The sequence below is a fragment of the Chiloscyllium punctatum genome, chromosome 49, assembly GCF_047496795.1.
Source record: "Chiloscyllium punctatum isolate Juve2018m chromosome 49, sChiPun1.3, whole genome shotgun sequence".
Taxonomy (NCBI): Eukaryota; Metazoa; Chordata; class Chondrichthyes; order Orectolobiformes; family Hemiscylliidae; genus Chiloscyllium; species Chiloscyllium punctatum.
Genome location: NC_092787.1, coordinates 23,661,127 through 23,674,074, shown reverse-complemented (window position 1 = coordinate 23,674,074; position 12,948 = coordinate 23,661,127). Strand labels below are relative to the sequence as shown.

The 12,948-nt window shown below is 44.4% G+C and overlaps 1 protein-coding gene across 7 annotated transcripts in view; it reads right to left on the bottom strand.

Annotated features, from left to right (window-relative positions):
* gpsm1b (G protein signaling modulator 1b) overlaps nucleotides 1-12,948 on the bottom strand; it is a 251,508-nt gene that overhangs the window by 135,162 nt on the left and 103,398 nt on the right. For all 7 annotated transcript variants that reach the window (XM_072565870.1, XM_072565869.1, XM_072565867.1 and 4 more), the window contains one exon: nucleotides 2,018-2,141. In XM_072565870.1, the coding sequence (XP_072421971.1) occupies nucleotides 2,018-2,141 (124 nt within the window). The remainder of the gene's footprint in view (nucleotides 1-2,017; nucleotides 2,142-12,948) is intronic.

The window sequence follows — 12,948 nt, the reverse complement described above, 5'->3', positions numbered from 1 at the left end:
CTGCCTTCAGCGACTGTCTATGTGGAGTTTGCACATTCTCGTGTCTGCGTGGGTTTCCTCCAGGTGCTCTGGTTTCCTCCCACAATCCAAAGATGTGCAGGTGAAGTGAATTGACCACGCTAACTTGCCCATAGTGTGCAGGGGCGTGTAGGTTAAATGCATTCGTTGGGGGAAATGTATAGTAAGTAGGGTAGGGGAGTGGTCTGGGTGGGTTACTCTTTGGAGGGTCACTCTTTGGAGGGTCAGAGTGGATATGCTGGGCATAATGGCTTGTATCTACACAGGAGGGATTCTATGATGATTATAGTTATCCACCCACTGGACAGATGAAATGATTAATCATTAGCTGCTCCATCAACACCCTACAGAAGGGACTTGCTCCAAAACAAAACACCAACGTAGCCTCTCCACATCACTAATGCTACCCTTATTGCTGAGCAGTTTGAATTAGGAATCAGGGATTGGTCCTCGAACGTTTTTTGCAAGAGCAAACATGTTTAAGTACAACACATGACCTTGCCACCGCAAGGCAGCTGGATTCAAGAGTTCATCTATTTTTCTTTATTCTTCAGTGGGACATGGGCTTTGCTGATGCTGGTTACCACTGAACAGAGTGGCTTCCTGGGGCAGCTGCAGAGGACACTCAAGGGTCAATCGTGTTGCTATGGGCCTGGAGTCACATGTAGGCGAGAGTGGGTTATGACGGCAGATTTGAAGAACACCAGTGAAGCAGACTGTTTTTTTAAAAAAACAATTCGATATCTTTATTGCTGAGACTAAGTCTACGTTCCAGATTTATAATAAATTCAAATTAATGCAAATGTCATGGTGGGATGTGAACCAATGTCTTCAGAACATTATCTTGAATTTTCAGATTACTAATCCAGTGACATCACCACTGTAACTTCATTATTCCTTACACTTGGAACCGACACCCAATTCTGCACAGCACCGCCAAATGTGTTACATGAGAAAAGACTTGTATTTTAGTTTTGAATTTATGCTCGAGCTTTTACTTCTACTTCTACTCTGATCATGAGGGGGGAAAAAAATCATCCAGTTGTATGAAAAGTCTATATTTATGAGCTGGTTTACTTTCTGAACATGCAACTGACAGACGGACCACTGAGAATCAATAGTGTACAGCCATCCCATCTCTTTAATCCGTAACATTCTCAGTGGTATGACCTGCAATCAGATTCTTCTAGCTAATAATGTGATTGTGTCAATTCCCCTGCTATCAGTCAGCACTCAACACTAACCATATGTTATATCAACAGAAGGTCATAGTCCTCATATGTCATACAGGCATCCCAGCCATCTGGTCTGTAAAACCCATTTATTAATTATGGCAGATTCTTAATCCCAACATTAATTCAGCTGTGAAGACAAACTGCAGGAAGTGGTACCACACTTCCTGGCCAGATGGAGATGATTGGATTATTTTGCTGTCAATTACAGATTGCACCTGATTAAACACAATTTGTATTATGCAACAACCCTTGACAAACTATTCCTTGCTGGAGCAAACACCTTGACTTTAATTGAGATCCATGGTTGTTATTTCAATATTTATCTCTATTTGCTGCAGTTCAGAAAGACTGAAATAGATTCTGTCGACTGTTTGCTGTCGTAACTGTTTAAATAGACTCTGTGTGTTGAGTAAACAGATGTAGTATATTATAAGCTAGATTGCTTGCTGGGAATCCTGTTCTAAGATCCTTCTAACCATTGGTCCTCTTCCACCTTGCTGTCTGATATAATGGACTCTTTTCTGTCCCACAATACATTTAATTCTATCTTCTGGGCCACGACCTCCAATCAATTTATCACAAGTAGCTGAAATGCATGGGTGCTAATGACATGCTTTCTTGAATTTGGAATTTGTGTCTTAATTTATTCATAAACCTTCTTTTAAAGTCTTCTGACAGCAACATATAATTTTGAACTTTCTCATTTTCAGAACACCACATTACTTCAAATCACGGTAGCATCATGTACAAAGACTAATTCTTACCTCTTTGTGAAATGCTATTGCATCATTATAGTTCCCTAAAAGGTAATGTGTATTACCAAGGTTACCATAGGCTCGGCCTTGAGCTGCCCGATCTCCTAACTCTTGAACAATTTTAAGGTTCATCCTAAAATGAGAAACAAGCACAACAGGATCACTAACACTGCCTACTCAAGCCAAAAACTCAGTTTTGAAAAGACAGTATTTTTTTTTCCATACTTATTGTATGGGAACAGAACTGATTTAAAAACCAATGATTGTTTAAGGATTGGTGCCTTTTTAAAAGCATGTAGCCTGATACTCATTGCGAGCACTGTTTGCAGAGCTGCTTTTTCAAGCCGAAATTAAGCCTTTCCTGAAGAAGGGCTGATGCCCGAAACGTCGATTCTCCTGCTCCTTGGATGCTACCTGACCTGCTGCGCTTTTCCAGCAACACATTTTCAAGCTGAAATTAAGCCAAGTTTCTGAAATGAGCTACAATGGAGGGACATGTGCAATCGAAGCTTTGGACAGCAACAAGTAGCTGTTTATTTTGCAGATTAGTGAGCAGTTACTGATGACAAAAAAATATTCTGCCTGCCAAAAACCATATGACTAGCTTCTGGGTAGGTGAACAGCTTGAGGGTGTGAAGGCTTGGGTAGGAAACATCATACCTGGAGGAGGAAAAGCTGTTTATATTCAGCAGTAAACAACAAAAATGTCAAGCCTGAAGAAAGCCAGTTAATTTCCCCTTTAAAGTTGCTGTAAGCTGTAACAGTTAATTGATAAAGATCTTTTTAAGTGTGTACCAGGCATTCAGTTGCTTCTGTGAAACAAGTGTAAGTATCTGGAGAATGAAGATTAAGATGTAGTGTTCTCATTAGCACAAGAATCATTCAGCAAACCTCAAGGTAATTTGCTTTCCTTTTCTTTCCCGCTTTGCATAAGAGGTATGATTTTTTTTCATGTCTCTGTCTGAATGCCTGGAAACTGGAGGAGGGGGGAGGCTGGTGGTTGTGTCTATGTGTTCAAGTCCCACCTACTCCAGTGCTGTATAACGATAATTGAAGAGGTTGATTGGAAAACATCAGAAACTTGGTTCATGCTTTCTGTTACTTAAAAATGTGTTGCTGGAAAAGCGCAGCAGGTCAGGCAGCATCAAAGGAACAGGAGAATCGACGTTTCAGGCATAAGCCCTTCTTCAGGAATGAGGAAGGTGTGCAAAGCAGGCTAAGATAAAAGGTAGGGATGAAGGACTTGGGAGAGGGGCGTTGGGAATACGATAGGTGGAAGGAGGTTAAGGTGAGGGTGATAGGCCGGAGAGGGGGTGGGGGCGGAGAGGTCGGGAAGAAGATTGCGGGTCAAGAAGGCGGTGCTGAGTCTGAGGTTGGGACTGAGACAAGCTGGGGGGAGGGGAAATGAGAAAGCTGGAGAAATCTGCATTCATCCCTTGTGGTTGGAGGGTTCCTAGACGGAAGATGAGGCGCTCTTCCTCCAGGTGTCGTGTTGCCATGGTCTGGCGATGGAGGAGGCCAAGGACCTGCATGTCCATGATGGACTGGGAGGGGGAGTTAAAGTGTTCAGCCACGGGATGGTTGGGTTGGTTGGTGCGGGTGTCCCAGAGGTGTTCTCTGAAACGTTCTGCAAGTAGGCGGCCTGTCTCCCCAGTGAAGAGGAGGCCACATCGGGTGCAGCAGATGCAGTAAATGATTTGTGTGGAGGTGCAGGTGGATTTCTGACGGATATGGAAGGATCCCTTGGGGCCTTGGAGGGAAGTGAGGGGGGAGGTGTGGGCGCAAGTTTTGCATTTCTTGCGGTTGCAGGGGAAGGTGCGGCAGTGGAGGTTGGGCTGGTGGGGGGATGGATCTGACGAGGGAGTCGCGGAGGGAGTGGTCTTTCCGAAACACTGATAGGGGTGGGGAGGGAAATATATCCTTGGTGGTGGGGTGTGTTCGGAGGTGGCGTAAATGACAAAGGATGATACGATGTATCTGGAGGTTGGTGGGGTGGTAGATGAGGACCAGTAGGGTTCTGTCCTGGTGGTGATTGGAGGGGGAGAGTTCAAGGGCAGAAGAGCGGGAAGTGAGGAGATGCGGTGGAGAGCGCCTACGTCTTCAACCAGGACGCCTACCCACCGCCTGATGACCCCTTCTCCTGCCTCCAACACACCCCATCCACCTGGACACCCCGTGCTGGCCTCTTACCTGCCCTCAATCTCTTCAGAGCCAACTGCGGCTGCGACATTGACTGCCTCAACCTGTCCACCCCTCTCACCCACTCTAACCTCTCACCCTCAGAACATGCAGCCCTCCACTCCAACCCCAACCTCACCATCAAACCAGCAGACAAGGGAGGCGCGGTGGTAGTTTGGCGCACCGATCTTTATACTGCTGAGGCTAAACGCCAACTCGCGGACACCTCCTCCTACTGCCCCCTTGACCGTGACCCCACCTCCCACCACCAAACCATCATCTCTCAGATCATCCATAACCTCATCACCTCAGGAGATCTCCCATCCACGACCTCCAACCTCACAGTCCCACAACCCCGCACCGCCCGTTTCTACCTCCTGCCCAAAATCCACAAACCTGACTGCTCCGGCCGACCCATTGTCTCAGCCTGCTCCTGCCCCACTGAACTCATTTCTGCATACCTTGACATGGTCCTGTCCCCCCTAGTCCAAGAACTCCCCACCTATGTTCGGGACGCCATCCACGCACTCCACCTCCTCCATGATTTTCGCTTCCCTGGCCCCAAACGCCTCATCTTCATCATGGACATCCAGTCCCTGTACACCTCCATCCCCCATCACGAAGGCCTCAAAGCCCTCCGCTTCTTCCTTTCCCGCCGAACCAACTAGTACCCTTCCACTGACACCCTCCTTCGACTGACTGAACTGGTCCTCGCTCTGAACAACTTCTCTTTCCTCCCACTTCCTCCAAACCAAAGGAGTAGCCATGGGCACCCGCATGGGCTCCAACTATGCCTGCCTCTTCATTGAATATGTGGAACAGTCCATCTTCCGCAGCTACACCGGCACCACCCCCCACCTTTTCCTCTGCTACATCGATGACTGTATCGGCGCTACCTCGTGGTCCCACGAGGAGGTTGAACAGTTCATCCACTTTACTAACACCTTCCACCCCGACCTCAAATTTACCTGGACTGTCTCAGACTCCTCCCTCCCCTTCCAAGACCTCTCTATTTCTGTTTCGGACAACCGACTCAACACGGATGTTTACTATAAACCGATGACTCCCACAGCTACCTAGATTACACCTCCTCCCACCCTGCCCCCTGTAAAAATGCCACCTCATATTCCCAATTCCTTCGCCGCATCTGCTCCCAGGAGGACCAATTCTAATACCGAACAACCCAGATGGCCTCCTTCTTCAAAGACCGCAATTTCCCCTCAGACGTGGTCGACGATGCTCTCCACCACATCTCCTCCACTTCTCGCTCCTCCGCCCTTGAACTCCGCCCCGCCAATCACCACTAGGACAGAACCCCACTGGTCCTCACCTACCATCCCACCAACCTCCAGATACATCATATCATCCTTCGTCATTTCCGCCACCTCCAAACGGACCCCACCACCAAGGATATGTTTCCCTCCCCTCCCCTATCAGCGTTCTGAAAAGACCACTCCCTCTGCGACTCCCTCGTCAGATCCACACCCCCCCAGCAACCCAACCTCCACTCCCGGCACCTTCCCCTGCAACCGCAAGAAATGCAAAACCTGTGCCCACACCTCCCCCTCACTTCCCTCCAAGGCCCCAAGGGATCCTTCCATATCCGTCAGAAATTCACCTGCACCTCCACACACATCATTTACTGCATCCACTGCACCTGATGTGTCCTCCTCTACATTGGGGAGACAGGCCGCCTACTTGCAGAACGTTTCAGAGAACACCTCTGGGACACCCGCACCAACCAACCCAACCGCCCCGTGGCTGAACACTTTAACTCCCCCTCCCACTCCACCAATGACATGCGGGTCCTTGGCCTCCTCCATCGCCAGACCATGGCAACACGATGCCTGGAGGAAGAGCGCCTCATCTTCCGTCGAGGAACCCTCCAACCACAAGGGATGAATACAGATTTCTCCAGCTTTCTCATTTCCTCTCCCCCCACCTTTTCTCAGTCCCAACCCTCAGGCTCAGCACCACCTTCTTGACCTGCAATCTTCTTCCCAACCTCTCCGCGCCCACCCCCTCTCCGGCCTATCACCCTCACCTTAACCTCCTTCCACCTATCATATTCCCAACGCTCCTCCCTACCTTTTATCTTAGCCTGCTTGGCACACCCTCCTCATTCCTGAAGAAGGGCTTATGCCTGAAACGTTGATTCTCCTGTTCCTTTGATGCTGCCTGACCTGCTGCACTTTTCCAGCAACACATTTTTAAGCTCTGATCTCCAGCATCTGCAGTCCTCACTTTCTCATGTTTTCTGTTAACCTGGGTCTTTAAGATAACAAAATTCCCCAATTTTTCTGACTTCTTTGAAAAAAAACCCTTCAACCTTTGTGATGATAGCATGGAAATAGCATGATCTGATTTCCAGACCTCAGTGAAGCATAACACTTTGTCATTCTAGCTAAGTACAAGATTATATTTATCACTAAAAAAAAAACTACACATTTAGTCGTCAGGTTTTGGGGCGAATGAACTCCATGTAAAGTTCATGTTGTTTACAACCATAATTTAAATCCAGACAGATTACAGTCTAGAAATTGTTTCCAAGCACACTTATATTTGTAATGATCAGCTTTCAAGTTCATGAATAGCAATGCATAGAATTTGGCTAAGCAAACAGCCTGGATGGTCTGAACTAACATAGTCATTCAAAGTGAGTTCAGAATTAAGCAACGCAGACCTTTAAGTCTGTAGAGAACTAGTAACCATTTGATGTTTGCCAAAAAGTGGATTTTAAACCAGGCTGTAGAAAATCATCCCTCTGGAATATCTTGTCTGTAATTGTCCCCCACCATAATTTACATACCACGGAGGTTGTCAAAGAAGTGGTGCAAAGCAAGATCATTGGAGAGGTTTTGTTGGATTGGCCAACAATGATGGTCCAGACTGATTCTAAAGGTTGGTCAGCATGTTTGGTTGTGTGGGTCCAAGTGAAGATAGGGATGGAACAGGAGAAAAGCAAAGGTAGAAGGAAAAATAAGGAGAGAAAGAAAAAGAGAGAAGGTAACAAGAAATATGTTAAAGACATACAACCCAGAAAACAGCAATACTTTTGTTGTCTCCAAACTTGACTTTGTGATCATCTTAAAACATATTGGTGCAAGTTGTTTATAAAAATAACCACACACATACCTCCAGCCTTCAGTAACAAAATCAACTTTGAGAACGCAAACTCAAAAAAAAGTCTTGTGTCAGCTCCCCCAAAAACGATAACTGTCAAGCCTCATAACTTTCTACACAACATCCAAATTTTCTCTTTTCTACACACCTCCATGAATGCTTTTTTTCAGTTGAAGTCATGCAGCTCTGGTCATGTGCATTGTTAGACAATGCTGATTGGCTACTTCTGATGATTCTGTCGTCTTTGCTACCTTCTCCCCAGCCCTTCCCTCCCCCCCACAACCCATTTCTCACTCCACCCTGGAAGCTCCCTGCCTCTATTCCCGATGAAGGGCTTTTGCCCGAAACGTCGATGTTCCTGCTCCTCAGATGCTGCCTGACCTGCTGTGCTTTTCCAGCACCTCTGATCTAAACTCTGGCTTCCAGCATCTACAGTCCTCACTTTTGCCTACTTCTGATGACTGACTACTTTGGGACAGCATGTGGGAACCCATGTGTTTTTCAATGAAAAGGGCCAAGACACAGCATCAGGTTTGGAAGAATTAGAGAGAAGTCCAGAGAAATCAAGAAGTAATGACTATGTGGCGCCATGGCTTGGGCATTAAAAAACATTCAGAATGTGGAAGAAAGGGTAAAAGGGAGGGGTAAGAAGTCCCAGAACAGCAAGACTCGAGAGCAAAGGACAAAATGAAATTCAGAACATTTTCGGTCCAGTTGATTAAATAAGGAATGAAATAAGCAGAAGGGGAATAGCTGCAACTGACCCCAGAATGAAACTCTAATTTCACTGTTACCTTTTCATAAATTGCATGGGCTGTGTAGTATTCATTATACACACATTAGTCAGCATGTTATAAAATCAAACACAACAAGATGTTGTGCGTAAATTAGAATTACAGTGTTCAAACAGAAAGATGATTGAAAAAAGGTCTACGGGAAAATTGAGAATATGACCTGTAAAACTGGGGACAACAAATTAAATTGGGAATAACAAATAACTGCAGGTGCTGGGAAGGGTTAAGTAATCAGTGAAATCCGCATTAGTATGGATGAAGAGCCTGAGTTCTCAGTAGAGGCAAAGGATGTACAGTTTGAAATCCTGTCTCTATTAGAACATGAGTGAAGAAGGTAGCATTCTTGCCAAAACAATAAAAATCTGATGATGATTCAGCATTTGCACTAATGATATTCACGAGGCATTGATACTGTGAAGCAAATATTCTTCAAGCAAGATTGATGACCTCAAAGTGTGAAGGTTGGTTGTTTTTCCACAGACTGTTTCATCAACTGTTCAATCCCTTGGAGGGTTGTACAAGTAAGGAAGGCAGTGGAGGCAGGGCTATTGAATACTTATTAAGGGGCAACTATGTGGATTTTTGTTGCCAAGGGAATAATAAGGCAATTAGGAACAGATGGGAATGTTCAACCTACAACACAGAGTTCAATCATGAGTTCACTGAATGGCAGAGTAGGCCCAAAGGGCTGAATGGCCAACTTCTGCTTCTAGTTTGTACAAATTAAATGCACAATGCGATGGAGGACATACTAGGAAGAAGTGATAAACAAGCTAATTTTGGGTTACACTTGGCAGCAAATACTTCCCTCCTACTCTTTGGCATCAAAGACACTGTTGTTAGAGTTGCCAAATGACAATATAATAAGGGGGTATTTGGAACTGCATCAAAATCTTCTCCAATTTGTGAGAAACCAAAGGTGTTAAATGACCAGGAAAAGGAGATATAAATTGGGATTACAAGCTAATAATTACAAGTGTTGGTGAATACTCAAGTTTTATTTTGAAGAATGTCATGGGGCACCACTGTTAAATGGAAGGCAAGCAGAGAAGCAAGTTGGGGAAGGGAGTGCAAAACATATTTCTGAGGATGCCATAATACTGTTTGACAAGTGCAGAGAAATGATGCTGAATTTCAAAACACAATATCAGTCTTGTGGAAAAAGGTCGAAATCTCATTAAAAAGAAAACTGCTGCTACAATGGAACACGCGAATCCAAAGAAAATTAAGCTTGGCAATCTTGAGAAAAAAAAAATTGGCTTCCAGAGAAATCAGTCCAAGAGTCATCACTTTCAACAAACCATGAAATTTAGCAAAACACAAGAAAAAATTCCAAAACGGTGAATAAATTTCACACCTTCGTCTGAGAGGGAATTGATACTCGGCAACTTGGAGGTCACTATTTTTATGAATATGAACAGCAGCAAGATTGAAAACTGCTTTAGAACAAAGTTTATGAAGGTGACACAGAAAGAGTCTAGGTGACTAGGGAGAGAAAACAGCATTGAAGTTTCTAGTGCAGTGACTGTTCTTCAGAAAAAGTCACTAGACTCTAAACTTTAATGCTGTTTCCTCTCCACAGATGCTGGCAGAACTGTTTTTGTTTGTCTCAGATCTGCAGTTCTTTAGTTTATTATGCAAGAGTCTAAATGTACTATTTGAAGAAGTTTTAAAACACCTCACACACAGTGAGGCAACAGGTAGCAAAGTAAACTAAATGCTTCTAATCTTGGACTGGTGTATTTACAAAGTGAGATTACTACCACGAGGTAAACCAAATAAAAAAAAATTAAATATTGGTTTTTAAAAAACAGATATCATATGTATAAGACAGAAGGTGAAATCATATTGCATTCGATCAGGAGCAACAGGTGCATTTACAGGAAATGATAATACACAGAAGGAGGCAAGGATGGAAAGTTACGTTGATTGGGTGAAATGAAGCATAGGTCAGCTTGTGCCGGTGTGGTACATTCTGTACAAAATATGTACTGCAGGCCAATATAGAAAGCGCAATTTCTTACGTGCGACAACATTGAGATCATAAACATATTACTCGAAGTAATATGAATTGTTTTGTTTGAAAAATGTTAAAAAACATGAAGTCAATGGTTTAGAATCTGTGTTGTTCAATAGATTGCGTTTTGGTGGGTGGGGGGACACACATTTGCTGCAGCATCAGCTCAGGCAATTGTCTCCTTCAGCATTGTAAAGGATGGCCAAGTGGTTTCCCTTCATCTTTTGTTTTTAACGACAACCTTGGGAGAAGAAGAAAACGCCCCAGACATTTCACACCCTCTACCTGTTGGGCGGCACGGTGGCACAGTGGTTAGCACTGCTGCCTCACAGCGCCAGAGACCCGGGTTCAATTCCCGCCTCAGGCGACTGACTGTGTGGAGTTTGCACGTTCTCCCCGTGTCTGCGTGGGTTTCCTCCGGGTGCTCCGGTTTCCTCCCACACTCCAAAGATGTGCAGGCCAGGTGAATTGGCCATGCTAAATTGCCCGTAGTGTTAGGTAAGGGGTAGATATAGATATAGATGTAGGGGTAGGGGTGGGTTACGCTTCGGCGGGGCGGTGTGGACTTGTTGGGCCGAAGGGCCTGTTTCCACACTGTAATTAATCTAATCTAATCTAATCTAATCTAATCTAATAACTAGAATAATCCTTTCTCTCCTCCAATCTAAAGAAACTCCAGGACAAGGATTCTCATTCAACAATAAGCAAGAGGAGGACACTGGAAATGAATTTCAGGCAGTGAAAGAAAGGAGAAAACTAATTAGAAAACTTCTGTCTACTTGGGACATATCACATCCATTGTATCCCCCAATGCACTTAACTACAAAAAATTTTTTAATATGTAGGTGCACAATTTTCTCTCAGAATGATCTGAAATGCGCTCATTTAGTGAAAGCCATTGCTTTGTAATCTGATATCTCCAAGTTGACCTCTACTTTAAAACAGAAACCATTACAAAATCAGTTTGCATTTCTATTCTGTCTTCATTAACACAGACATCCCAGTGCCCTTCATGGGAGGGCGATCAAACAAAACTCAACAAAGCACAGAAGCAGATTTCAGGATGGCACTGTGGTTAGCACTGCTGACTCATAGCGCTAGTGACCCTGACTCATAGCGCTAGTGACACAGGTTCAATTCCAGCCTCAGGTGACTGACTATGTGAAACTTGCATGTTCTCCCTTGTCTGCACAGTTTTCCTCCAACCATCCAAAGATATGAAGGTTAGGTGGATTAGGTATTCTAAATTGCCCCTCGTGTCCAGGGGTGTGCAGATTAGGTGGATGAGCCATGGAAAATGCAGGTTACAGGGATAGGGGTGATATGCTCTCTGGAAGGAGATTCAATAGGCCGAATGGCTTCTATCTGCACTGTAGGGATTCTAAAAGAGCAAAGCAGCTCTGTGCTCGTTAGAACAGACGTAAAGACTATGGGGCGTACAAAATGGGAAAAAAAAATAGGTACACAGTGGAGAGGTTTGAGGAATGTCTTCCAGATTTTGGGACCAAATGGGCACAACCAGCATTGGTTAGAATCACTAAAATGGGGATGGTGGAAGAGGCCAGAATTGCAGTGCAAAGATCTCAGGCAAGATTACAAAGTGCAATGAGGTTCACAAGGTGATGGGAGGACTTGAAAATAATAACGAGAACATTAAAATCAAGGTAATGTTTCAAGTTGAAATCAAAGAGTTAGAGGCGAATGGGACTTGGGTGATTATAAACAGCAGAGGTTTGAACAAGCTTACGGAGTACAGCGAGATACACAATATGTATGCAGCACCTGATAAGAGAGTTATAAACGTGAGCTTAAATTAAATTTATGACTTCAATGGAAAGGCATTCGGTAAGCGCTGCATATTTCAAGGATGATTCCAACATACTCTGTGAACCCAACACCCTTGGTTTATATTTAAAAAAAAAACAAATGTTGTCTTCAGTGCAAGTTCTTTAGACTTAAGCTGCTTTGATCCATGATCTGACGAAGCAGACTGGCTACTGAAAACAACTATAAAACTAGAAACTTGAATGTTCTCAATTCTCAGGATGTGGGTGTCACTTTCTAAACCAGTGTTTCTTGACTATTCCCAAATGCGCTCTCTGTTGGCATTATTGTAAATAGATGGTTGTGAGCTGCCTTCTTAATCCAGGGCAAGCGCAGTGGCTTGGTACATCTGGACAGCTTGTAAGACATGACTGAGGACGGGTAAAGGTCAGCCACATTGTTGGGTTCTTGAGTTACATAGATGATGGACAGGCTAAGGAAAGAAAATTTCCTTCTGTCAAGGCAGAACTTTGAGAACATTCTGAAGGAGGCTCACTGAACTCAAAACATTAACTCTGCGTTCTCTCCCTAGATGCAACCAGACTTGCTAAGTTTTCCAGCAATTCCTGTTTTTACTTCTGACTTCCAGCATCTGCAGTTCTTTGGGTTTTTTTTTATATTGTAGAGGTTTACTCTAAAGTGAAGCTGGAACATCTAATTTTCACTAGTCTAACAGTAAAGAGTAGAATAAGGTTAAAATCACTTGAAATCCGTGTAGGCAAAGTTAAAGTAAAGTATGGCAGGGCAGCTCAGCCCATGTGCAATGTCCATGCTGTGGATAGTGGGGAGATGTGAACACTGCACTGAAGTAGGGAACCCACCTACAGCAACAGTCATCAACTGCACAAGCTTGAGGTCTGGGTTTTGGAGTTGGAGTGTTGACTGGAGTCAGTGGGATGCATCTGAGAGGCAGAGGACCACATGTTTAGTGTGTTCAGAAACAAGTGTGGTTACAGCACAAGTTAGAGGCAAACAGGCACTTTGGGAATGGGTCACAGCTGGAA